The 27,817-nt window shown below is 39.4% G+C and overlaps 1 protein-coding gene across 1 annotated transcript; it reads left to right on the top strand.

Annotated features, from left to right (window-relative positions):
• Positions 1-16,820: 16,820 nt before the first annotated feature.
• On the top strand, positions 16,821-26,901 carry Krt222 (keratin 222). The gene is made up of 6 exons (XM_090350814.1): positions 16,821-16,990; positions 21,619-21,747; positions 23,358-23,578; positions 23,991-24,067; positions 24,218-24,353; positions 25,417-26,901. Exons 1-6 carry the CDS (start codon positions 16,895-16,897, stop codon positions 25,643-25,645), a joined length of 888 nt encoding a protein of 295 aa, XP_090206940.1. The 5' UTR covers positions 16,821-16,894; the 3' UTR covers positions 25,646-26,901.
• Positions 26,902-27,817: the final 916 nt, after the last annotated feature.

Here is a 27,817-nt window from a genome sequence, read left to right as displayed (position 1 = left end):
GAATATGACTAAAAATCTACATTGGTTTCTGAATAAATTTGTCCAGAAATCCTTTGCAACTTTTAGTAATACCCAGATCTCAATCCAGAAATACAGGTGAAAGGGGCAATCCAACATTGCAAAGAGAATATTTTCTTCTGATTTGCCTGCATCAAAACTTGTCCACAGTCCTGGAAACAGATTCTAAGAAGCTGCAACTAAGGGAAAATTTGCCAGTGAAATCCAGAAGTGAAACTCTAGGTCTTGGGCCTGCCATGAAAAGGAAATCCTTAGCTTTATGGAGATTCCTACTTGGTATCCAAGAAAAATGAAGATGTTTGCTTTTCCTGGAAGAAGGAATTTTTAAATAAGTCATGAGACTTGAACTCTGGGCCCGAGTGCCATCCCTAACCTTTTTAACTTTTTTTTTTTTAAACTCAAGGGTAACACTCAACTGAGTCTGAAGATGGCTTATCACAGCTCTAGCCCACACTGGGTCAGTTGTAAAGATGAATTTCCTGAGATCCCAGAAAATATTAATATTGCTGACATCATCACAAAAGCTCCAGACCTGTCCTATTTTAAATAAAATACTAAAAGGCTACTTCCAGGTAAAACCCAGAGGGGGAAATTATCTAAGTTTAACATACAGTTGTTTACTAAAAATAGAGGCAAAGAGTCAACTTTGGCTCTTGCATTCAAGTCAAGATACTGCTTAGAAGTTGCATGAAATCAGTTTAGAAGTCTGATGTTACTTTTCTTACCCAATGGCTTCACAACAATTGAGTGTGCTAGTGTGATCTCTCTCTCCCTCTCTCTCTCTCTCTCTCTCTCTCTCTCTCTCTCTCTCTCTCTCTCTCTCTCTCTCTCTCTTTCTCTCTCCTTTTCTATTGCTAATCTTCATTCCCACACCATCTTACAGCATACACTCACTATTACAATATTTGAAAAAGAGAGATAGTTCTGGGGTCGGGAGTTTGTGGTATTGAGGAATCGAACCTGGGTCTTTATGCATGGTAGGCAAGCACTCTACCCCTAGGCCATACACAGAAAAAAAGCCAGAAGTGGTGCTGAGGCTCAAGTGGTAGAGCTGTAACCTTGAGAATGTCCAAGGACAGTGCTCAGACCCTGAGCTCAAACCAGAACTGGAGAGAGAGAGCGAGAGAGAGAGCGAGAGAGAGAGCGAGAGAGAGCGAGAGAGAGAGAGAGAGAGAGAGAGAGAGAGAGAGAGTCAGTCCTATGTACATCTGGAAAAGTTGGAACATTTATTAATCCTACTGTTTTTCACAATTACTTATAGAATCAACATATGTTGGTGGGAATCTGGTTTTTTCTCATAACTCCATGTTGCTCCCTCCCCCGTGGATCCCTCCTGATTCTCAGGAAAACTTCTCCCCTGACTTTATCTGAAAGTGCAGGACTATTGGCATCAGAAAGCTTGCCCTAACCCAAATCCCAAACAAGACAGGATAAAGACCTTCCAAAGAAGAATCTCATCCTAGAATATATAAAACCCTCACTGCCAGTCCCTCTCCCCTCCCCCCCCCCACACACAGACACTCCCCTGCTCCTGATTTTTCCATCCCCACTTGGTGTTGCACAGAGTCTCTCTGCAGCAATGATTAAAGCCTATTCTGGTCTGTCAGGTCTCTGCCTTCTTTCTCTTCTTCTGTCTGTTTGATCTTTCCCTAAATTACATGGTCATCTGTTCCTAGCTTAAGTAAACGCCAATGAAACTAGTCAAAGACAATAAGACATCACAGATGGATAATATGGAGTATTTTAAGAAATTAAAAGGTCCAGATCAGTTGGGAAGCAAGTCAATATTTGTTACAACTATGGGAAAAGAAGTTAACTTAGAAATTAATCATTTCTCATAGTTTGACAACAACTTATGCCAGATTCCTGAAAACCCACAGACCTAGACATCTGGTGTACATGTTAAATACATAGGAAGAGTCTGAATTTTTACCAATAAAGAAATGATTGAAGCAGGCACTGGTGGCTCATATCTTAATCCTAGCTACTCCAAAGGCTGAGATCTAAGGATCAAGGTTCAAAGCTAACCAGAGCAGGAAAGTTTGTGAGACTTTTATCTCCAAATTAGCCACCTGAGAACTGGAATTGGTGCTATGACTCAAAGTGATAGAGTGCTAGCTTAGAGCGAAACAGGTCAGGGACAGCGCCCAGGCCATGAGTTCAAGCCCCACAAAAAAGGGAACGATTGAATAAACAATGTTCATCCAGACAGTGGTAGCAAAGAAGGCATAAAAAATCTCTTAGACTAATAATATATATATATATGCAATTAAAAGAAGAGAGGAAAAGAAAAATGCAGTCCATGCATCATGTAAACAACCATACTAAAAAAAGAGGGGAGAAGCCATTTGTATTTATGTATGTTTCTCTGAATGTAGGAAAATACAGCAACATCAAAGATTAACAGTGCTTGTCTTTTGTGTAAGAATTCATAACTGAGATTGCTAATGTTGGGAATTTACCAGCCTTCTAAAAAGAACTGAAATTATCACAATCTCTGTCAATGAATTCTAAACCTTCATCTTTAGAAATGCATATCTCTCCTAGATTTCATTTTTTCTAAGACCAAGAAGTTAGACTTTCAAATCTCTGTGACAGTTTTTATGCAAGTGAGGGCTTTGTTCTACCCTGTCAAGATGAAGTCATTTTTTTTTCCTTTCCTTACTAGGTGTTCCACACCCAAAAGTTTCCATCAGGATCCAATATCAGAGCTTGTGATTTCTATCTCAAGCACAGGAACATAAAAACCACAGAATTTTAAGGAGTTGGATGATAATTTTTCTGTAGACTAGAAATTCTTGAACTCACAGCCTGGGCACTGTCCTCGGATACATTTTGCTCATGGCTAATGCACTTGAGCCACAGCACCACTTCAGCTTTTTTCTATGTATGTAGTACTGAGGAATCGAACATAGTGCTTTGTGCATGCTAGGCCAAACTCCCAGCCACTAAGAACTATTTTTAAATGGCTACTGTGTTTTCCGTTTTCTAGGCAAAAATCCTAATTTTTTCTATGCAAATGAGGTTAAGGAGAAGGATATCATGAGTAAATTCTTCTGCCATTGTGTTTGAATTCCTTGGTGATCATTCCTAACTGAAGAAATCAAAGTCTAGCCATCTATTGTAGAAAGACCCAAGACGCAGGGCTGATCTTTCCTGATTCCTCAATGACAAAAAAACTCACTAACTCACTATGAAGGTATGACCAGCCAGAATCACCAAGCTGCTTCCACAAGGCTTAACAATACTTAAGCAGCATACCCAGTGTCAGAAAATAGAGAGCAGAGTGCAACAAGTGGGCTGCTGCTTTTGCTGTTTGTGATTCTAACGATGAAAAAGAACAGAATTGTGTTTTTAATGCCTTGGAGCCAAAAGGACAAGTCTACATGCAGTAGTTGTGGTACTTAAAACCTTCCCCCCTGCATGAACACACCACCCATCAACTGCCCACCCAGATAATTTGGTAATTTCATATGAATTCTCTGCAATAGGTTTCAAAAGCATGCTCCCTAGAGAGGATGATTGTTGTAGCCTTGTAAGAAAAAAAAAATCCAAGAACTTATGAGTTCTTCACTTAGCAACTTAGGCAAGAAATTTTCAAATGAATGCATGAAAAAAAACTGGTTGCCAAATTATGAACTACCCATATCAGACCTTGCTTTGCAATTACTACAACCACAGAATTTGCTGAGCTCCCAAGAATGTCAGCATGAGATGCTGTTAGGGAAATGCTGGCTCACATTCAGAATGAGATCACCTATTCTCTACCCAAGTAGGTGGTAAGGCAGGTTCCTGTCTGAAAGACCTGCAAGTAGGTCAGCTAGAAACCCAGTAAGCATCAAGAAATATACTGAGAGAAGGGGTGACATTGTCCAAAAAGAAGTGCCCTCTTCACTTGACTTATGTAGCTGCAACCCCTCCATATATCACCTTTATGATAATATTTTTTTAATTTAAGTAGACTGAGAGAGAAGGAGGGAAGGGATGACATGGTTGAAAAAGAAATGTACTCATTACCTGACTTATGTAACTGTAACCCCTCTGTACATTGCCTTTATAATAACAATAAAAAAAACAGTTGAAAAATATGTAAGCTCTTTTTAACTAAAGGAGATTAAGACACTTAAGCTTGAACAGCAATCAATGTTCACCTCTATGCTAAAAACCTAAGATAGTTAGTGATCATTCTTTCCTTCACCCAGTTGTTTCAGGACCCAGGAGTTTAGGAACAAACATAGCAGCAGCAATTATCTTCTTTTTTAATTTTTATTTTTTATTGTTATTATAAAAGCGATGTACAGGGGGTTACTATTACATAAGTATTTTTGGATAATGTCAACCCTTTCCTTACTTTCTCCCAAAGCATTTAATGTAAAAGGAGCACATCAACCACTGAGAAACTTCCGTTATATTAATCATGTATTAGTAAGTTGCTAAACCTTACACGGACCCAGTCCTCGATCCCAGATAATCTCTAAACTCAGGTAAATCAATCTCCTGTAAGACTCCATCTTTAGACCTCATTATTTTCTCCCTCTGTAATACAACAGAGTTAACAATCCCTAAGGTTCTTTTTAGCTCAGAAATTTGTGACTCTATGCAACCAAACTAAAAAATAAAAGGAAGGAGGAGAAAAGAAATGATTGAGATGGCAGAAATGGTGTTACAGGGAATCAAAATGAGATCTGATTTTCCATAATTCAAGCAGTTTCTCCAAAAATTTTGTATACATAACATCTCAATATCAGAGTTCAAAGGAGAGTACAGTACCTCAATCTTGGCACCACAGACATTTGGGTCGGATGATCCCTTGGTTAGGGATGGCCTTCTGTAGGCTCCAGGAAGTTAAGCCCCAGAAGTTACAGCCTTTATGTAACAGTTGATTACCAAAAATGTCTCCAAACCTTGCCAGAAGCTAGAATGTCTGCAGAGGATTACAGCTCTACCCCCCAAAAAAGCAGGCACTTCCTACTCAGTGCTCACAGTGAATGCAGCTAAGTGAGAAATACTCTGAGAGCCTGAGATTCCCTCCTTCTCATGAAATCACAGAATCGCACCTCTATAAAATATGATATCTGTATGGAATGGTTCTTTCTGATTTGCTTGAAAGAGGAGGGGTAAGAAGAGAAAAGAGAAGATAGATATTCTCTTCTTACAATGTAAATGATAATAAATCGCCAGTACTAATCTACCTAACTAATTCTGCTTTATCTCTTCTCTTGAGCAAACTTCATGCCACCCTTAGAAAACACCCCCTTCAGCCAGGCACAGGTGACTCACACCTATAATCCTAGTTACTCAAGAGACTGAGATCTGATGATCACAGTTCAAAGCCAGCCTGAACAGAAAAGTCTGTGAGATTTGTAGCTCCAATTATCAAGCAAAAAGCTGGAAGTGGAGCTGTGGCTCAAGTAGGAGAATGCTAGCCCTGACCAGAAGACATGGAACAGCACCTAGGCTAAGTTCAAGCCCCAGGACTAGCACAAAAATAAAAATAAAAATAAACCAAAAAAAAAAAGCCTCCTCTTGAAGGCAGCCTGGAAGAATCAAAGCCAGACCCCACTCTGCTGTTAGTGACCCAAGTCACATAAACATACTGGAGACCCAGATCCTTCAAGTCCAGGGCAAGAGCAAGAGACCAAACACCACACAGCTTCTAGACTTCAAAGCATGCCTGCAGAATGAAGGTGATGGAAGACTACTCTCCTCAGTTTACAGATGAGGACCCTGAGACACAGAACATGTTTAATTACACAGCCCAGAAAGCTACTAAGCAACCTCTCTAACTTTCCAGCCTAGGCAGTCTAGTTCCAGAGTCCCTGCTCTTGCTGCCATGGTGACCTTCTCTCCCAAGGAAATGTTTCCCTAGTTCTGAAATAGTGCTGACTGCATTAACCAGCTCCTTCGCATGTCACCAGTTTATGGTAACTTGTACAAGTCTCAAAGACAATGGCTTTGGAAGGAAACCAAACCTGTGGCACCTCTGTGTCAACATAGCACCCTATTTCATTTCTGGCGTCGTCGGCAACAAGCAGACGGCGCTGAGACACCAGCAAGTTGTGACATCTGAGAAAAACAATTAAGAAGGAGCTGAAGCTCAAAGGATTAATATAATGACTTTTTTCTCAGGGTGAGAATATTGTGTGTGTGTGTGTGTGTGTGTGTGTGTGTGTATTTGTTAAAGGAGTGACTGTGGAAATCACTCATTCACTATTTTCACTTTGCCATATAGGCTGGCTTAAACACAGAAAGTTCATTTACTTCCAAATGTAAATGTCTGTAATTTAGGGCAAAAGAGATCTGAAGACATATTACACTTCTTTTTCTGAATAAGTTAATGATATAGGAAGCCAAAAAATGTTTTTAATTCACAAATTTGAGAACACTTTGTATCCCTGAAGAGCACAGTACTTCAGACCATAGTTGGCAGGAAACCAGCAAATATATTATGCACTCAAGCAAAAACTAAGGAAGTATAAGGACTTTGAGGTCAGTGCCATCCATGAGCAAGCAAGCTGAGTGAAACTGCAACATCCTGAATTCAAGCCCCAGTACTGGCACATACACAAAAACACATAAAATGCATACATATATTTATATATTTATACGCAGGCCTAAAGGTGGAGCTCAAGTGACCCACAAGCCTGCTTAGAAAATGAATTATATAAACTTTTATTAAATTATTTTCCTAGATCAAAACTTACTGATTGCTAACTATACAAAGGTACAACAAAAACAAAAGAATACAGCTTAATTCTCAAGGATATCATATAGAGCACTGGCCACCAGTGGCTCATGCCTCTAATCCTAATTGTTCAAGAGTCTGAGATCTGAAAGTTGACGGTTGAAGCCAGTAAGGGCAGACCACGCCATGAGACTCTTATCTCCAAATAACCACCAAAATGCCAGAAGTGGAGGTATGATTCAAATGGTAGAGGTCTAGCCCTGATAGTTCTCAGGCCTGAGTTCAAACTTCAATACCAGTACAAAGAGAAAAAGGGGAAGATATCATATAGGACCATAAGTTTAAGAAGGGATGGATTTGCTGGGAGCCAGTTGCTCATGCCTGTAATCTTCTAACTCAGGAGGCTGAGGTCTGAGGTTCAAGGCCCGCCTGGCATGAAAGTCTGTGAGACTCTTTTTTTTTTTTTTTTTTTTGCCAGTCCTGGGCTTGAGCTCAGGGCCTGAGCACTGTCCTTGGACTTTCTCAAGGCTAGAGCTCTACCACTTGAGCCTCAGCACCACTTCCGGCTTTTTTGTATGTATGTGGTACCGAGGAATCGAACCCGGGTCTTCATGCATGCTAGGCAAGCACTTTAACCACTAGGCCAAACTCCCGGCCCCAAGTCTGTGAGACTCTTATCTCCAAGTAACCACCAGAAAACTGAAAGTGAGGCTGTGGCTCAAGTGGTAGAGTGTGTTAGCCTTGAGCTGAAGCACTCAGAAATAGCAACCAGGCCCAGAGTTCAAGCTCCATGACTGATCAAAAGAAAAAAATGGGGGGGGGTAGATTCTATTTCATTCACTCTATAAGACTCATCAAAGAGAACTGAAAATGTTTCTCTTACTCCAATACCAGCTCATTCGTGGCATGCATTTTGTGGCTACTTTCTATCCCAAAGATAGTGGTTTTTTTAAGAGTAAAAACTACATTTTGTTAAATGGCAACTCCTTTGTACACATATTTAAAGATAATAATGAAAAGAAAACAAACTAAAACACAACTATTTAAAAAAAAAGTGCCAGTGATTGTATATAGAGATTGCCTTCTTGAATACTTGTTTGTTAAACATGTCATTTGAAATATGATGTAAAAATCAATGTTAATAAATTTAAAAAACTACAAACTCAGGGCCGGGACTTTGGCCTAGTGGTAGAGTGCTTGCCTAGCATGCACGAATACCTGGGTTTGATTCCTCGGTACCACATACATAGAAAAAAGCCGGAAGTGGTGCTGAGGCTCAAGTGGTAGAGCTCTAGCCTTGAGAAAATCCAAGGACAGTGCTCAGGCCCTGAGCCCAAGCCCAAGACTGGCAAATAAAAAAAAAAAAACTACAAACTCCAGCATTTTCTTTGAATGTGCAGCCTCATTTGCAGGAACAGAATTATATTCATGCAAAATGATACAATCTGTAGATATAATTAAGTTGCCTTAAGCAATTGCTGGTATACCATATGAATGTCTTTAATCTAAGCACAATCTTATGCCCCAGAGAAAAGGATTATCATTCCATCCTAAATATACAACAGTAATCCCCAAGTGAGCAACTCCTCTCCTAATTATACAATTAGAAAATCAAAACAAACTTGGACTTTGCAATGAAAATTGCCAGAACTCAAGATGTATTTTCAAAAGAAGTATAAAAAGAATTGATGCCCTTTTTGTACAGAACTTTAAACGTTAATAAACTAATATATACTTTAACAACAAGAAAAGAAGTTTAACCTAAGAACAGAAGGGATTATTAGGGAAAGGAACAAGAGGGGGGACACAGAGAAGAGAAGAGAGTATAGAAAGAAATGTAAACATGATCCAGTATCATAGATGTATATGTGGAAGTGTCACAGTGTAATTCACTCATTTGTACAATTAATATGCATTGATAACTATAATTATAAAAAGTGTCTATTCTGATGTTCATTCATTTGTCCAACAACACTAAATACAAACTCTAAGGAACTGATAGGAAGAGTTAGAGCAAGTTCCAGAAAACTGTAAGACATACATGTCCATCCTTAAGAAATCTGCAATCCAATGAGAACAGTAGATAAAATTCATAAAAATCAAGATGCTAGTTTAGTAGTTAGACTGGGGGGGATGGGTGTCTCAGTTCTGGGGCTTGAATTTGGCCTAAGTCTGTTACTGACCTCTTTAGTCAAGCTCGCACTCTACCACTTGAGCCACAATGCCACTTCTGGGGTTTTTGGGGGTTGATAGGGGATAAAAGTCTTATGGACTTTCCTTTCCAGACTGGCTGTGAAACTCAATCTTCAGATCTTAGCCTCCTGAGTAGCTAGGATTACAGGCATATGCCATCTGCATCCAGCTTGTATTTAGACTTTTTTTTTAATGCAGTATGTTCCTTGTCACTAGAAGAGCTGGAGAGGTCATGGATGTGGTAGAAATGATTTAACTATTAAGGGAAATATAAGAACAATTTTCCTAGCCTTTTATCCTAGACCGTTCTGTGCTAATGTCCTCTTCATTTTTGTTAATGTCACCTAATAATAGCACATCCATTTCTCTCTCTTTCAAATAATTATGTAAATAGTTGCTCTGTTCACAAACACATAATGAAAGCAATTCTTTTTCAAAACACAGGCTTACCATCTAGTGAAGGGGAAAACAATTACCCAGAATGTTTAATCTTACTTCAAAATTATGAATTTGATAGAACGATGGAGAGGGTAACATGGAAGAAGATGCATTATGCTCCTACACTGACATGCTCAACTGAAAACCTTTGTACAACTACTGAAAAATAACTTTTTAAGCAGCTGTGAACAAACAGAAATTTTGTTCATCTGTGGTAGATCCTGAGTATCTGCAGGCATATGGCTTCAAAAGACCACTATGGGGGCCGGGAGTTTGGCCTATTGGTAGAGTGCTTGCCTAGCATGCACAAAGACCTGGGTTCAATTCCTCAGTACCACATACATACAAAAAAAGCCGGAAATGGTGCTGAGGATCAGGTGGTAGAGCTTTAGCTTTGTAAAAGTCCAAGGACAGTGCTCAGGCCCTGAGCTCAAGCCCAAGACTGGCAAAAAAAAAAAAAAAAACCACCATGACAGGCACAGTGGCTCATGCCTGTAATCCTAGCTACTCAGGAAGCTGAGATCTGAGGATTCTGTTCAAAGCCAGACCAGGCACTAACATCTATGAGACTCTTATCTCCAATTAACCACCAGAAAACTGGAAGTGGTGCTGTGGCTCAAGGGGGTAGGGTGGTAGCCTTGAGCTGAAGAGCTCTGGGACAACACCCAGGCCCAGAGTTCAAGTCCCATAACTGACAAAAAAAAAAAAAAGACCACCATGTCTAGGATACATAGAGTATCCTGCTTTAGATAGTATTTTCCCTAAAGACCTGGGTCCTCCAAAACTATGAGCCCTAACAAATCTAAAAATGTCATGTCATCATTTACTTTAAGCATTACTTGCCATTTAGGACTTGGGAGAATTACTTTAACTTTTTAGGAACATTGGTTTGGGGCACCATTTACTTGTTGAGAAAGCAGGTTGCACCATGATTTAAATACATCTGGGAATAATGTGGGATGGACTGAGAGCCTCTCTGCACAGCTGAGCTGTGGAATGTTCATGGGGAAATTTAAATTGGTTTTGAGGGAAGATGGCCCTGGACTTCAGAGTTGGAGCTGCTGAACGTATTGGGACTGAGTAGGGAGAATAAACACTTCGAGTGTTCAAAGGCAAGCAACAGATCCAAGTTCTTCTGACAAATGATGGTCCAAGTCTAACAGACTATAGTAACTCATGTAGTCAAGTAAGCCAACAAGGAGTATTTGCTGGAGGGGACTGTAGAAAACAATAATAGCTCAGCAAGGGTTCAAATATAAGGTCACATCAGGTCCTAGTGGTTCATCCCTATAATCCTAGCTACTCAAAAAGCTGAGATCTGAGGGTCATGGTTCAAAGCCAGCCTGGATAGGAAAGTCCATGGGACTCTTATCTATTAACAACCAGAAAACCAGAAGTGGCACTGTGGCTCAAAGTGGTAGCACTAGCTCTTTACAGAAAGAGTTCAGGGGTCATCCCAAGGTACTGAGTTCAAGCCTTACCACCACCAATAACAAAAAGAATACAAGGTCATTTGAGTAGATGGACACTCTACAGAAGAAGATAGTCACATTCTGCTGAAAGATCTTCATTTATATCTTGAAGATAAAGCCTACCTTGTAGGATATAACTTCACCTAAACAGATATCCTATTGTACTGTTTGGAATGACAGTAAACAAGGAAGGAGAAAGAAGCACCAGGGAAAATACCAGAAAAAGTAAGTCTCAAGGCTAAATCCTGATTGGAGAAATTGCCCTATTTTCCTGTTTGTATATTCTTGAGCTAAAGTGACAACTGAGGTGAGCCTTATGTGACATGCAGGAGCCAGGTGGCATGTGGTGTACCCTGCTTCATCAGTCCACACAAAACACATGTGCAGGGCACATGTATGTCTCATACATACTGAAAACCTGCCACACAACTTTCCATGAAGTTCCCTAATCTGTAAAATACAAGATTCGCCCTGTCCTGTGGAGGCTTGCTTCTGTGAATAGAAAGATCAACAATATAACAAAAAAGGGGACCGTCCCATAAAGGCCTGTCATTTACAGCAATTTTTTTTAACAAACTCTTTTACTTGCTGTCTAGTTCTGCCCTCTAATCCTATTAGAATGTGTGCTTGATTAAAAAGAGGTATCTGAAGTTGCTAAAGAAACTATAAACAAAAGACTACGCAGGTTCTATGTGATTAAAAGATCATTTGGATATATCTCTTTATTTAAAGAAAAGTAAGAGGCTGGGAATGTGGCTTAATGGAAGAGAGCTTGCCTGGAATGCAGCCCTGGGTTTGATTCCTCAATACCATATACACAGAAAAGGCTAGAAAGTGTACTATAGCTCAAGTGATAGAGTGCTAGACTTGATCAAAGAAAGAAGGAAGGAGGGAAGGAAAGAAGGAAGGAAGAAAGGAAGGAAGGAAGGAAGAAAGGAAGGAAGGAAGGAAGGAAGGAAGGAAGGAAGGAAGGAAAAGAGAGATGGTTAGGCTGGGAGTGTGGCCTAGTGGTAGAGTGCTTGCCTAACATGCTCAAAGCCCTGGGTTCAATTCCTTGTTACCACGTACACAGAAAAAGCCAGAAGTGGTCCTACTCTCGAGAAAGCTCAAAGACAGTGTCCAGACCCTGAGTTCAAGCCCCGGGAGGGGCAGAAAGGAAAGAAGGAAGGAAGGAAAGAAGGAAGGAAGGAAGGAAGGAAGGAAGGAAGGAAGGAAGGAAGGAAGGAAGGAAGGAAAAGAAAAAAGAAGAAAGGGAGAAACAGAGAGGGGGAGAGGGAGGAAGGATTGGAAAAGTAAATCATCCTGACTGGGTTCTCTACAAACACTGGATGCAGGGCCATCTGCACACTTGAAAGCAGTGGGATGCTGCGCTCACGTCCCCAGTCTCTGATTTGGGGGTGGGGTGGGGGAATGGTGATTTCTGATAACTTTGTGGAGGGTAGAAACAAAATTTCTTTTTAAATATAGTATATATGTACACACGTGAAAAAATATCTGCTTTGGTGGGAGGGGTCTATTTATCTTCTGTTGGAAGTCCTTCTCTTCTATCAGGAATCCTGCCTGCTGCTTTGTGTACTCGTCAGATTCCTGACACATTTAGTTCCCCTGTTGTAATAGTGCTTTTCCTGGGATGGACTAAACCTCTTGACTTTGTTAAAGATTTGGTTATGTTTGTTTTTCACCCCCTTTTGATTTAATGTGCTGAGGAGGAAACGGGGAAACTCTGAACATTAATAAGATCCATTGTAGGAGTGTTCGAGATTGTTAAATAGCTGTTCATTCTGGAACACAAGACAGGGTTGTAATAAAATGGAGTGGAACAAAAAAAAGTAATTCATAATTACGATTATCTTGAAGGAAAAGCCACTTTGCCTAAACTGTGTGTGGTATATGCCATATGAACATACACACACATATATATACATATACATATATAAACCTCTCAGATATACCATATATGTGTATATGCATATCATAACATTTTGTTATAAACTTCAAATGTACATTTATGCAAAAAAAATCTAATTAAAAGAAAGGAGGGGCTAGGTGCCCGTGATTCACGCCTGTAATCCTAGCTACTCAGGAGGCTGAAATCTGAGGATCATGATCCAAAACCAGCTGGGGCTCCAATTAATTACCAAAAAAGTGGAACTGTAGACTTAAGTGTTACAAGGTATTCCTGGGCATCGAAGCTCAGGGACAGTGCCCAAGGTCTGAGTTCAAATCTCTGGACAGGCAGAAAGAGAAAGAAAGTCAAGTGTCAGAAAGGAATTCTTGGTCATCAAAGCTCAGTGACAGTATCAGGTTCTGACTTCAAATCTCTGGACAGGCAGAAAGAAAGAGAAAGAAGGAGGAAAGGATCTTTTTTTTTTTCCCAGTCCTGGGCTTGAACTCAGGGCCTGGGCACTATCCTTGGACTTTCTCAAGGCTAGAGCTCTACCACTTGAGCCTCAGCACCACTTCTGGCTTTTTTCTATGTATGTGGTACCGAGGAATCAAACCTGGGTCTTCATGCATGCTAGGCAAGCACTCTACCACTAAGCCAAACTCCCAGCCCCAGGATCTTATTTTTAACAGGAAAAATAGAACCTCTTATTATTTACTAATATATTTAATTGTACAAGATAGTGGGCTTTGCTATGACACTTGCATACATTACATATTAAGTATTTTGATCATATTTACCATCCCTATTACCCACATTTATTATTCCTCTTGTGGGTCTTCCTACTCAGTAATAATCCCTTTTCTCCATGTATGAATTCTTCATTTGATTTGATTCCACATATGAGTGAGGGAAAAAAAGCCTGTGATACTCATCTGAGCCAGTCAGTTAAACCCACATCTCAAATCCGCACTAGCCACATGCCTGTTGAGCACCTTGAGGTGGTTTGTTTTGTTTTGTTTTGTTGCTGTAATGGAAATCAAACCCTACCTTATAGCCCCAGTCTGCTTCACAAATTTAAATATGGCTTGTACAAATTGAGAGAGGCTAGAAGAATGAAACACATTTGCTTTTTGTCAGTCATGGGACTTGAACTCTGTTATGGCTTGTACAAATTGAGAGAGGCTAGAAGTATGAAACACATTTTTTTTCCCTTTGGTCAGTCATGGACTTGAACTCTGGGCCTGGACGTTGTCCTTGAGCTCTTCAGCTCAAGGCTACTACCCTACCCCTTGAGCCACAGCGCCACTTCCAGTTTTCTGGTGGTTAATTGAAGATAAGAGTCTAACGAACTTTCATTCCTGGGCTGGCTTTGAATTGTGTTCCTCAGATCACAGCCCCTGAGTAGCTAGAATTACAGGCATAAGCCACCATTCCTGGCTACATTTTTTTTTTTTTTTGCCAGTCTTGGGCTTGAGCTCAGGGCCTGAGCCCTGTCCTTGGACTTTCTTAAGACTAGCGCTCTACCACTTGGGCCTCAGCACCACTTTCTGCTTTTTTCTATGTATGTGATACTGAGGAATAGAACCCAGTGCATGCTAGGCAAGCACTCTACCACTAGGCCAAACTCCCGGCCCCTACATTTTTAATTTCAAAGACAATATCAAAAGTAAAGATTCTTCCTTATGTATTTAATTGCAACCCCTCTAGACATCACTCTGACAATAGAATTTTTTTTCTTTGTTGGTCTTAGGACTTACACTCTGGGCCAGGGTGCTGTCCCAGAGCTCTTTAGCTCAAGGCTACAACCCTACCCCTAAAGCCACAGCACAACTTCTGGTTTTCTAGTGGTTAATTAGAGATAAGAGTATCAGGTCTTTAGTGCCTGGGCTGGCTTTGAACTGCAATCTTCAGCCTCCTGAGCAGCTAGGATTACAGGTGTGAGATACCACGCCCAGCTAGAATTAATTTTTTTAAAAAATCAAAGAAGGATTCTAAATAATGTATAGTATTATATCAAGTGAAGTAAAATATGATATTGAAGTTAATTTCATCCACTTCTTTTTCCACTTTTGGTATGGCTGCAAGAATGTTGACATTATAAAAATGATTTGCCTCTGTGGCATACATTATCTTGCTGTTCAAGAGCACTGTTTTAGGGTTCACAGGAAGTATCTGTTCAAAATGCATATTGCAGCCTAGAGGCATGGCTCAATTGGTAGAGCGTCTGAGCTAAATACTCAGGACTGCCACAAATGAAAAGATGACAAATGAACTGAAATGCAAACTGCCAGGACCAGCCTCCATGGTATCTAGTTCAGCTCTATTTTAGTCAGACCTTAGCAGAAGTTGGGTAAAGTAACCAGAGGGTGTAATTTATTGTTTTGGAATCTAATTTGAGTTTATTTGTCACTTCTTTTTCCTATCTTAAGTACCTAGTCCTCTTCATATTTCACAGTCTCAATTACCAACAAAAAAACATCAACTTGGCCTGGATAAACTCCTCCCCCTCTCCAAAGGGGAGCTTTTTATATCAGGCTTCTCTGACCCACCAATAAATTGTCAATTGTGACTGGTGGTGAATGTGAATGAAGGCGGGTACAGGCCTGGAATCTCTCCAAGGACTTGGGAATCAGCCCAAACTTTGGGGAAGACTGTGGAAATGCCTGGTGCAGACTAGCCTGCCCGAAATATGTCTACTGAGAAATTAAAATAACAAGCTATATATGCAAAGGCCAAGTGAGAAGTAGAGCCAAGATCCTGACTGCCCCTCTGAACCATGCTTTCTATATACTTCAGCCAAGCTGTTCTACAAGCAAATCTATTCACCAAGAAAAAAAAAAAAATTCAGTCCTATTTGAATCTGTTCATGCTGGCCGGATCAAACAAGGAATTTGGGGAGTGGGGGTTGGGGTGGGGATGGTCGAGAGGATAAGATGGAGCAATGGACTACAGCCAAGTAATCGAAGTTCTAGTCCCAAAGATGCCATTACCTTCTAAATGACCTTGAACTCAACACCTTTCACATCTCTGGCCTTCAGTCTTCTCATCTTTACCGGTCACCAAATGTCAAAATCAAAGATTGGGTAGAAGAGCAAACGCCAAGTGCTTGTTTAAATAGGAAAAGGTGCAAAAACATGTCCTATTTTCAAATATAAATGGTCATTTAACATCATGTTTACTGAAGAAGGTGAAATCTCCCAGTCAATCCTATCTCAGTGAACACCATCTTCACAAAGACCAAACAAGTCTATGTCTCTCTCCCTTTTAAAACACTGGAAATCATAACTCACAGCTCCCATAATGTCTTAGCACTGACCTCTAGCCTTGATTCATCTGTAACATGCCTTCAGGAATTCGTCAAACTCTGCTCTCAGCCGGAAGTCCTCCTTGAGCTAAATTCCAGGGAATTCCAGGGAAATGCAGTCAGTCCTACAGCCAGCCAATGGCAAGTGTCATTTTAATCTGATGGTAGCTTCTTCCAATACTTGTCATGATATTTAAATTTTCCACCTAGTCTAGTGATTCACCACAGCATTTCTGTCTAAAGAATCCAAATGGCAACTGGTTGCTACTCAGGAGACTGAGATTTGAAGATCAGCTCTAAAGCCAGACCAGGCAGAAAAGCCCATGAGACTCTTATCTCCAATTAACCAACATAAAGCTGGTAGAATGTTAACCCGTAGCAAAAGTGCTCAGCGACAGTGCTAAGGTCCTGAGTTCAAGCTGCAGTACCAGCACTAAAAGGGAAAAAAAAAAAAGAAAGAAAGAAAATCTGATGGTGAAAAGAAAATTTCAGCCCTCACGTTTTTGGACCCAGATTAATTTCTATGTACTATCTTGGGAAAAACTAAATATAATTTTCCTCATCTTGTGACCCGTTTCCTTTTCACAAAAATAAATGACCCCCCCCCATACTCACACACACACTCAGAGTGCTCAGTGCTTTATTTTTCCTTCCTTCTACCAAGATGCTGTTACATTCGGCTATACCAAGAGCAATCATTTGCATGGTATTTGCATAATTGATTTGAAACTCTAGATTTTCCTTGGCCTTTAAGAAGAAAAAAAAAAAAAAAGGGCTCTGCATCTTTAAGGCTCCAAACCCGGCTGTCTGCTCTCTACGCAGGCAAGGCAGGCTCTGCCGCAGAGACTCATCCTATCGATAGGGTTCACTTAGCCAAGGTGGAGGATGGGGAGAGAATGGAACTGTCCCAGCTCCTCAATGAGATCAGGGCAAACTATGAAAAGCTCCTCACCAGAAATCAGATAGAGACGGTGCTCTCAACAAGGATCCAGGTAATGATTTCATACAGACAGGCACCTTCCAGGATAAGGAGACAATCCATGTCTATCCAATTCCTGTCCCGGCCTCTCTGAGGTACAGTATTTCCTTTTCCATGCAGCATATACTGGGGAAGGAATATAGGTTTTTACAGTACTGGAACCGGGTCAAGGAATGGGAGGGGGGAAGAGGGAGACAGAATAACTGTGGATGTTAAAATCCCATTCTGTAACTATTGATTGGTGCGTTTGATTTGTATGTAAATTATGAGATGGCTGTCATTGATCAAAACATGGGGGTCAAAAACAATAAAATGGTGCTCTCTGCCCTCCTTTTAGACATTCTTCAGGGAGAAAGCATATCAAATACCCTATGAAATTATTGCCACATCTTTTAAAATGGAAATTTTGTTCGCATGCACACTCTCTAGAGATAAAATTAAGCAGGATATTTCTAAAAGGTTTGCATCATTTTTTTATGAGTATAGTTTTATACCAAATGGTTATACATATGAATGATCTGAGTTTGTGAACATGGTATTCAGAACCAATGATATAAATTGGTAATGATACCCCACTAACAGATTTTTGCTTTTGTACTGTGAGAAAGGTTTATTTTCTTTGCAAAGCTTGCAATGATTATGAGAGAGAGAGAGAGAAAGAAAGAAAGAGAGCGAGCTTAGATCAGAGTTAAATCCTAATTTCATATATTTGGTCTTAAAGTGATAATTATGTTTAGTAATTAATTAAAATCAAAATAGTTTAAAAATAAAGTTAGGAATGTAGAAAATGAAGATTTAGGCTCCAAAGCTTGATCCTCAAATCTCAGCTACCTTTTACTATTAGTCTACCTATTATATCTGAATTCAAGTTCTGTTCTCAGTGCCCAAATACAGCTAAAAGTTTATGAGGGAAGGAAAGGAAAAGGAAGGAAGGAAAAAGGGAGGGAGGGAGGGAAGGAAAACAGGGAGGAAAAGAAAGATCTCAAGGAAATCACAGACTTTTATTTCATTAGCAATTCATATGAGTATATTATACATTTGACCTTTGGGTAACATTTTCAGTCTTCATAAAATATTATCAACATCCTAATTTCCCACTTTATTTATTTTATTCTAACACTTTTACACAAAAAGGAAAAAAATAATAGGTGACAACTAGGGCAAATTATAGGCCAAATGAATAGTTTATTTTGCAGGAATAGGAATACAAGTTCAGTTTACAAGTCTCAATGTTAGAATGAATAAATTAAACTTTAAAAAAAAAACAAGACTACAGTAAGCTATATTTAGAGCATGTTGTAATATAAAAGACCTTTAGACAATTTTCCCAAATAATTTAGAAAGGCAAACTAGAGTTCAAGAAAGCCTGCATGTTAAATTAATAAACCAACTAGAATTCAAGAAAGCCTGAGTATTAAATTATCGCAAAGGCCTAGGTTTAAACCCAATCACAAAATAAAGAAATGTAAATTGTTTTAGTTACCAATTTACTATAGAATAAAGCTACCCCCAAAACATACTGGGCTAAAATATTGTGCTCCATCGCATGATTCTAGAGAGAGATCAGGGAGATGCTGGTGAGGTCATTTGGGGGCATGATTGGCCTAGAACACCCAAGACAGATGGCTCATTTGTTTGGCCCCTTGGAGAGGATTGCCAGAAAGCTAGTTTAGCTGGCTGGACAAATGAATGTTTCCCTCCACTTTTCCTCCCTTTCCCAGTCTCCATCTCTCTGCCTTCCTCTCTTTCTCTCCAGGTAACCAGAGTCTTATTCAATTGGGTCTCTCCCTTCTTCCCCTTCCCTCTCCCTCTCTCCCTATTTCCCACCCTCTCCATCTGGCCTCTCTTTGTAATCTCTCCAACTGGGTATTCAAATTTCAGTAACCATAGCCCAGGGCTGCCAAAAGCATAGACGTGGAACCTGACAAGGCTTCTTAAGGCTTTAGCTCTAGAGTTGGCAGTGCATTACTTCTGCCCACTGCTGGTTAAAGCCAGAATCAATGTGGAGGGAAATCACACTGGGACAGGAATTTGGTATAGTTTACTAGATAACATTTCGGAAATCTAGCTAACCATACAAGCTTAGCTACCCATTCTACACTACTTATCAGCAATTTTTTTTATTGTGCTGATATTCTACATTCTCTGTTGTAACTGTATTGGCATGTGCTGTTTGCATGCATGACTCTGCTAACTAAAAACAAGTAATGAGCCAACCAAAAAGGAGCCTATGAATTCCAGTCTCTTAACTCTATTCATAGGCTTCCCTCATCATCTTGTATACATTCAAATTAAACCTTTTAATTTCAAAGTGTATTTTGTAAGAACATATAAAGTCACTTCAAAATAATGCAATCAAGTTGATACATGGGTTACTTGTACTTTCACTTGTACATTATTAAGAATATTGAGAATTCTGTCAACAGATACTTTTTTTAAATTCCAACATCAGAATGAAAATATTTAAAGCTAGGCTAAAGTTGTTGCTAAGTGGTAGAGTGCCTCTCTAGTAAGCACAAAGCCCTGAGTTCAAGCCTACTACCACTAAAAATACAAAAACCACAATAAAAAAAACAAAGCCAAACATAAAATATTCTACATGATTTTTAATATGTGGACTTTTAGACAATAACTTTTTAAGATGTAATAACCTTTAAAATAACCTTTAAAAAGTAATAAACCTTTTGGGGCCGGGAGTTTGGCCTAGTGGTAGAGTGCTTGCCTAGCATGCACGAAGACCCAGGTTCAATTCCTGGGTACCCCACATACATAGCAAAAAGCCTGAAGTGGTGCTGAAGCTCAAGGGGTAGAGTGCTAGCCTTGAGAAAGAAAGTCCAAGGATAGTGCTCAAGCCCTGAGCCCAAGCCCAGGACTGGCAAAAAAAAAAAATAAAAAGTAATAAACCTTTTGTTACTGTCCCAGCTACTCAAAATTAAGATGATTTTTTTTGGTCTTTTTTGGTACTAGGGATCAAACCCAGGACATTGTACTTGCTAGGCAAGCACTTTGCCACTGAGCTACATCCCAGCCCCTAAGATGACTTCTTAAAAAATCATTTTGGAAAAAGTTTGTGAAACTAGGGCTTTATGCATGCTAGACAAGTACTTTACCACTAGACCACACTCCCAGCCCTGGAAAAAGTTTTCTAAAGTCAGGCACTGGTGACTCACACCTGTAATCTTGGCTATTCATTAAACTGAGACCTGAAAATTGAGGTTCAAAGCCAGCCTGGGCAGAAAATTCCTTGAGACTCTTTTCTCCAATTAACCACCAGAAAATCAGAAGTGATGCTGTGGCTCAAAAAGTGGTAACATTGGGCCAAGAGTTTAGCCTAGTGGCAGAGTGCTTGCCTAGCATGTATGAAGACCTCCATGCCACATACATAGAGAAAGCTGAAAGTGGTGAAGTGGCTCAAGTGGAGGAGTGCTAACCTTGAGAAAAGCCAAGGACTGTGCTCAGGCCCTCAGTTAAAGCTCCATGACTAGCCAAAAAAAAAAAAAAAAAAAAGTGGTAACATTGGGCAAAACACGCTCAGGGACAGCATCCAAGCCCTGAGTTCAAGCCCCACTACTTTATTTACTTATTATTTTGCCAGTCCTGGGGCTTGAACTTAGAGCCTGAGCACTGTCAGGCTTTCCTCAAGGCTAGCACTCTACCACTAGAGCCACAGCACCACTTCCGGCCTTTCTATGTATATGGCACTGAGGAATCGAACCTGACAAGCACTCTACCACAAGGCTAAACTCCTGGCCAAGCCCCATTAATTAAAAAAAATAGTGTCTATGGTATTAGATCTCTAATTTACTAGTAATATATTTTCCAGTAGTATTTACTCCCTGTCCATATTCCTGTTCAGGAATTGATCCATTTTGGATATGTAGCTATGTATCTTCTCTAAAGCAGCCACAAAAAAAATATGTAGGAAAGTAATAGTTCATTTTGAATCCTACTTCTTCAACAACCTATAAAAGAAAGTTAAGAAGCAAAGTTCTAACCAGTCAACAGTGGCTCATGCCTGTAATCCTAACTACTCAGGAAGCTGAAATCTGAGGATCACAGTTTGAATCCAGCCCGACAGAAAATTCTGAGACTCTTATCTCCAATTAACTACCAAAAAGTCAAAAGTACAGCTGTGGCTACCTGGCCTTGGGCAAAAAATTCAAGGACAGTGCTTAGGCCCTGAGTCAAGCCCCACAACTGGCACACACACATGCACTCATATATACACACAGAATCAAGGTCATGAATTTAGATCCTGCAAACTGTTTCCTTTCATGTTAAGATATGTATTTTTTAATATTTCATTAGCTGTCATATATTTGGAATTTTAGGCTTGGAGTGTTTTGTTTTGTATTGAGACAAACTCTCAAACTAACCTCTGTCTTCCTGTATCAGAATGATAGGCCTGTACCACCATGTCCAATTTGACAGAGATTTTGAGATTACTCTACATCATAGAAAATTGAGGCTGAGAACACACTTGACTGGCACACATAACTAATTTGTCATTTAAAACTGGAACATGTCTGTAATCAAACAGTTCAATTATTTCCTATGTGATTTTTCTATAGTTGCTTCTAAACATTTTTTTTCAAAAGTGCCCTTTGGTTTTGTCTGTTGCTATTGTTGGCTTTCTTTTAGCTAGAAGAAGATTTAAGCAAAAAGATGGACAAAGATGAAGAGGCTTTAAAGGCGGCTCAAGCAGAACTCAAGGAGGCTCGACGCCAGTGGCACCACTTGCAAGTGGAAATTGAGTCTCTGCACGCTGTGGTGAGAAGCATCTCAGAGCATCTGGTTCATGGCACCCACAAATGTGACAAGATTAAGAGGGATGGGAATGTAGACTACTTGTACAGTGTGCACAGGAGAAAGAAGGAAAGGAATACTAATATTCATCACTTTAAGGAGCCTCTGAAATTCAAGGGCACAGAATACAATTCCCTATGTTCAGTTACCCTTGCATGGCAGCTGGCTTAAGATTTGGTTGATACCAATTGAAACAAAGTAACATTTGTCACCCAGTGCCCTAATTGTTGAAATAGAGGAAAAGATACATCTGTTATCCAGTCTTTTTTTTTTTTTTTTTTGCCAGTCCTGGGCATGGGCTCAGGGCCTGAGCACTGCCCTGGATTTTTTTCTCAAGGCTAGGGCTCTACCACTTGAGCTACAGCACCACTTCTGGCTTTTTGCTACGTATGTGGTACCGAGAAATCGAACCCGGGTCTTCGTGTATGCTAGGCAAGCACTCTACCACTAGGCCAAACTCCCAGCCCCTGTTATCCAGTCTTAACACTGTTGTGTTGTTTTGGTTTTTTTTTTTTTAATATGCATGCCATTGGAGGTTCCTACTAGAAAAATATATTGAGGCACTTCATGAAAATTCCTTTGAGAAACCGTCTATGTTGCCTTTCATATTCATTATCTTGGGAATATTTACTTCAGTGAAAAGAAATGAATCATGGCACAGAAGATTGTAGGAAGAGGATGCTGTAGAAATTATTACAGGACTTAAATATATTAAAAAATAGCTTTTTTTTGGTATTGCGAATTGAACTCAGGGTTCAATTGCACATTAGGCAAGTACTCTACTACTAATCTACATTCCCAGCCTGATTTCTTCTTTTTCACTTTGTTTCTATTTTTCTTTTCCTTCTTGACAGTTTTAGTAAGTTGCCCAGGTTGGTCTTGAATTTGTGATCCTCTGCTACCTATTATTGAGTATGTTACCCAGCCATATTTTTTTAATTGGGTAGGCAAACACAAGACATAAAGAAACTCTTCTTCTATAAGTGAGACACTCTTACTGCATGCAACCTTTAAGTATATCTATAGCAGGCACGGTACATGCCTGGAATTCCGTTATTTGTGTGGTGAGGGTCAGGAGGCCAAACTGGGCAAAACTATCAATCAATAAGCCAGGTGGGTGGTACATACCTGTGACCTAAGCTATGGAGGACAGTCTAGGAAATAGAAAGGTATTGAGGGGTTGGTCTCTGGCAAAAACAAAAACAACAACAACAAAAACCCACAAAAACCTATCTGACAAATTAAAAACCAAAAAAAAAAAAATAGTGCTGGTGCCATGGATCAAGTGGAAGAGTGCTGGCCTAGAAAACATAAGACCATGAGTTCAAACACCCATTCTACCAAAAAACATTATTAAACAATAAGCAATAGATAGATAGCTAGATAGGCATGTGGATCAGTGATAGAGTGTTTGACTAGTATGCACAAGGCCCTGGATTTGATTCCCAGTACCCCACAAGCAAATGGACAAATAAATCATTAACACAGAACACAAACAAATGAGGATATTGCAGGTCTGATTTCAGAGACACATTTGGTGCCGCTGATTTCCTACTGAGGATGTCTCTAAACAGGAAAGGGGCCTTGAAAACTCCCTGCATGCCAGCGAGCAGCACTACCAGATGCAGCTGCAAGGCCTCGAGGCAGTGATTGACGGGCTGGAGAAGGAGCTTCAGGAAGTCAGGTGCGGGATTGAGAGGCAGCTTCAAGAGCATGAGATGCTTCTTAATACCAAGATGAGGCTGGAACAGGAAATTGCAACGTATCGCCGCCTGCTAGAAAAGGAAGAAATCAGGTACCTAACCCCACAGAGCCAGAACTGTCATTACTGATAAAAGTCAGAGAAATCAAACTCATCCTCATGACACACTCACAGAACAACTACAACACAGTAGTCAAACACGTGAAGGGGCGGTTTCCAGACCTGCTAAAACTAGGAACCCAATAGCCAGAGCTGACTCTTCAAAGTCACCCACAACAACACGCACGCAATCCTTGATCACTGCACAAATAAACCTTTCCTAACCTCACATCCCTGTTTTTGCCTTTTTCTTCTAAAGAGTCATTGACAGAGATATAGTCCAGTATTCATTCATTCATTCACACTGCTAACCATTATTGTATGAATGCACAATTTATCCATTCTTTTATTTATTTCAATTACTACTACACAGTGGCTCCTACAACATAATTCTTCCTATTTTCAGATATTATGGTTGTATCCAAGGTGGAAAAAAAGAACCCAAACCGACGACCAGTAGAGTTGGTTTTCGTTTACCTTCAGGTGAGTTTCTGATGCAGATAAGCTAACCTGGAAAGTGAGGTGCTATTTATGGGGGTGATAAGAAAATGAAATACTTCAAAGCAGCAAAAAAGAAGTTACCTTTGAATAAAAGTTGGGTATATGATTTAACTGTGAATGACTTTTTCACAGCCATTATAAATGAAATCTCTTTTTCAACAAAACTCCCACAAAAGTTTGAGAATGAAAAGGTGGAGACGGTGACCAAACAGGCAATATTAAACGGAAATGTCGTGAAGGAGAGCACTGAAGCACATGGCACTATTCAGTGAGTAACTTAATAATACAAAGAGGTAAAGAAAATAACTTCACCTAGTTGTCCCAGGCCAGGGATATTCATTATTTTCTCTTTTTTTTTTCATTTTTTTCTGGGAGGCAGGGGTAACTAGGGCTTGAATGTAGAACCCTGAGATTGTCCCTTAGTTTTTTGTCTCAAGTCTAGTGCGCTACCAATTGAGCCACCACTCCACTTCTGGCTTTTTGGTAGATAACTGCACATTCTACCTGGGCTGGCTTTCAAACAGTGACCCTCAGATCTCAGACTCTTGAGTGGTGAGGATTACAACTGTGAGCTATCAGCACTAAATAACTACTCTCTTCTTTCTTTTCATTTTCCTGTGTGTGTGTGCATGCTAATCCCAAGGTTTGAACTCAGTGTGCTGCCCCTGAGCTTCTTTCGCTCAAGGCTCTACTACTTGAGGTACAGCTCAACTTCCAGCTTTCTAGAAATAGGAGTCTCATTGACTTTTCTTCCCAGGCTGACTTTGATCCATAAATCTCAGATCTCAGCCTCTTGAATAGCTAAGAATACAGGCATGAGTCACCAGTGCCTGGTCAATTAACTATTTTCAAACACAGTTTTACTATATCATGATTTTTAAACTGGCATAAACCTACACATCAAAACTCAGATTGTGAAAGAATAGGTAACCAATTCATCAGGTTTTCTTTTCTTAAAAATAGAACAAAAACAAGCCGAGATAGCTCGGTTGGGAGAGTGTTAGACTGAAGAAAAGTAGAACCAAAACAGAATTCTGCAGAAATTCCACAGAATTCCTTAAAACAACCCTATGATTTTTAATGTTCTATATGTTGGAAGTGGAGGTGTGTTTCAAGTAGCAGAATGTAGGTTTTAGCAGAAAAAAAGAACAACATGTGGCCCTGAGTTCAAGCCCCAGTACTAACACGCACGCGCACACACATGCACACGCACATCCTGTATATCAATTATAAATCCCATTAACTATAAATTATTTGCACAGCCATGTTATGTCTATACCTTTATGTGCCCATTCTTCTTTCTATAGAAAGTTGTACTTTTATCATTCCAGGACAGAGAAAGTGGATGAAGTTATTAAAGAATGGGAAGGTTCCTTCTTTAAAGACAACCCTCGATTGAGGAAAAAATCAGTTTCCCTTCGATTTGATCTTCATTTAGCAGCCACGGATGAGGGGTGCTTACAGACTAAACAGGATAATCTGCCAGATATAGAAGTCAGGCTGATTATGAGAAGATCATGCAGTATTCCATCTATCAAACCTCCATCAGCAACTAATTAATTCAAATGTAGATCTCAACCTGATCTGACATTAGGATGGGCCAAAGAGAACATGCTGATACCACTTCGGTCCCAAATGTAAGTTATGAAGTATGTATGGACAGTGTTATCTCAGTGTGTGACTGTGATCCTCTACACACACACACACACACACACACACACACACAGGGTAAAGTTTCTCTAAATCCATTAATGGATATATATACATATATATTATTTTTTTGGAGAGGAGAAGCTTAAAATCAAAATTCAGTGTGGTTTCTATTTTATTTATTCTCCAAATAGTCGGGACATTTAATCAAAGACTGTAAGTATTAATCTGGCATCATTAAGTAGGTAGTTCCACTCAATGGTTAAACACAAAAATGGAAAAAAAAACTGAATATGATAATATTATGTTACAGTCATGTTGAGTAATTAACCATTAGGCCAAGACCTATTAAACCTAAATTGTTCTATTTTAAAAAGCCAAAGGAAGTCATAAAGAAATTTTTAAGGGAAGGCTCACTGTTCTCTTAGGGATTCTTCTTTCTTTGGGACAATCACATAAACACTTAAAAACCTAAGAAGAAGCTAGTGGCTCACACCTGCAATCCTAGCTACTCAAGAGGCTGATATCTGAGGATCATGGTTCAAAGCCAGCGTGGGCAGTCTGTGAGGCTCTTACCTCCACTTAAATCACAGAAAAAGGTGGAGGTGGTACTGTAGCTCAAGTGGTAGAGTGCTAGCCTTGAGCAAAAGGAGTTCAGGGACAGTGCCAAGGCTCAGAGTTCTTGCCTGAATACTGGCAGAAAATGAAAAAGAAAAAAAAAACTGTAAGCAAGCTATGCCCAAGAGGATGTTTTATTAGTTCACATCAGAAAGGTTTTTGTAATCAATATCTGATTTGTAGAAGTCACCTTATTAAACGAACTTCAAAGGTTGTATCCTTCCATACACAAAACAAAGATCCCAGACCCAGTTGTATTAAACACAAAAAGCATAATTTAAAAAGGCAGTTAGTTACTAGAAGTTACCCAATCTCTCAGCATCCCAATTTTACATCTTAAAGTAAGATGTGATTAGAGTGTTTTTCTATGAGCCTTAGTAAAATACGGTATGAACTATTACAAATATTTCTTGCAATCATTTATGTGAACTAAGATAACAGCATTGTTATCTGTGCTGGGGATGATTGCAGGACTTCTTAAATTGTTCAAACTGTAATAAATATGGATAGAAAACATATCTTTCAATAAGCAAAGTACGACTACAAAGTTCTTACTGAGTATAGGGATATTTAAGACCTTAAATAATAAATAAATTTATAGGCTATTGTTTCCTAAGCAGAAAAAAGATGGCTGAGACAACTCAACATACTTTTTTCTGGCTAAAGTATCATCTAAGGGCTACAATGATGTTAGCATTTAGAACAGCTGTTACAGTCTCTATTTCTCTCCCTTCTTTCTCTTCATGTATATGTATATTCAAGCAGTCAAAATTTAAATTTTCTTTACATTTACTTCAGATTCCTTCTGGCCTGGCATATTCTATTTTGTGAAATGGAATAGTTTTATTTCATCAAAGATACAATAGCATGTTAAGCGTTTATTCTTGTATAAATATCTTTGCACTAGGGATGCCATTCAGTGATAGAGCACTCATCTAGCAGGTCCTAGGTTTGATTTGTTTTTAATTCATTTAACATTAGTTAAATGTTATGAACTGTATAAAAGCTTTAAAAAATGCCATCATATAAGCTACCAGACTGAAGTTACTATACTAAGCAGCAATGATTATAATAAACAACCTATCTACGCTAATCTATCACAGTGTTACAACCTTAGTACTGGATATTATGAATGTAACTGCCTGTTATAATAATCCCACTGTGCTACTAATGTATGTATAATGTACATTTCAAATACAGTACTTGAATTTAAAACAAAGTTGTATTTGCTCTGAGACATTTGAAAAACGGGGATATGAATTTACCAGAGTATATGATACCACTACAATAAATGTTTTTAAAAGAAAGAAATTGAAACATGAATTTCAGAGACCTCTTGTATTTCAGATGGATACATAGTACTTTTTTAGTTCCAAGATTTCTCTATAAGGTTCCGCTAAACAGAATTAGCTCACTTTGTTAGGGACTAAACTACAAGCGTCCTGGGCACTGGTGACTCACACC

This window comes from Megascapheus bottae, chromosome 17 (genome assembly GCF_031878675.1).
Source record: "Megascapheus bottae isolate mThoBot1 chromosome 17, mThoBot2.hap1, whole genome shotgun sequence".
NCBI lineage: Eukaryota > Metazoa > Chordata > Mammalia > Rodentia > Geomyidae > Megascapheus > Megascapheus bottae.
The sequence above is the reverse complement of the archived record's forward strand: the minus strand, read 5'-3'. Positions and strand labels throughout refer to the sequence as shown.

Coding starts and splice junctions, on each gene's coding strand:
- Krt222 (XM_090350814.1), top strand. CDS start 16,895: ATGGAACTGTCCCAGCTCCTCAATGAGATCAGGGCAAACTATGAAAAG. Junction 23,579..23,990: donor CTAGAAAAGGAAGAAATCAG/GTACCTAACCCC, acceptor TCCTATTTTCAG/ATATTATGGTTGTATCCAAG. Junction 24,354..25,416: donor GAAGCACATGGCACTATTCA/GTGAGTAACTTA, acceptor TTATCATTCCAG/GACAGAGAAAGTGGATGAAG.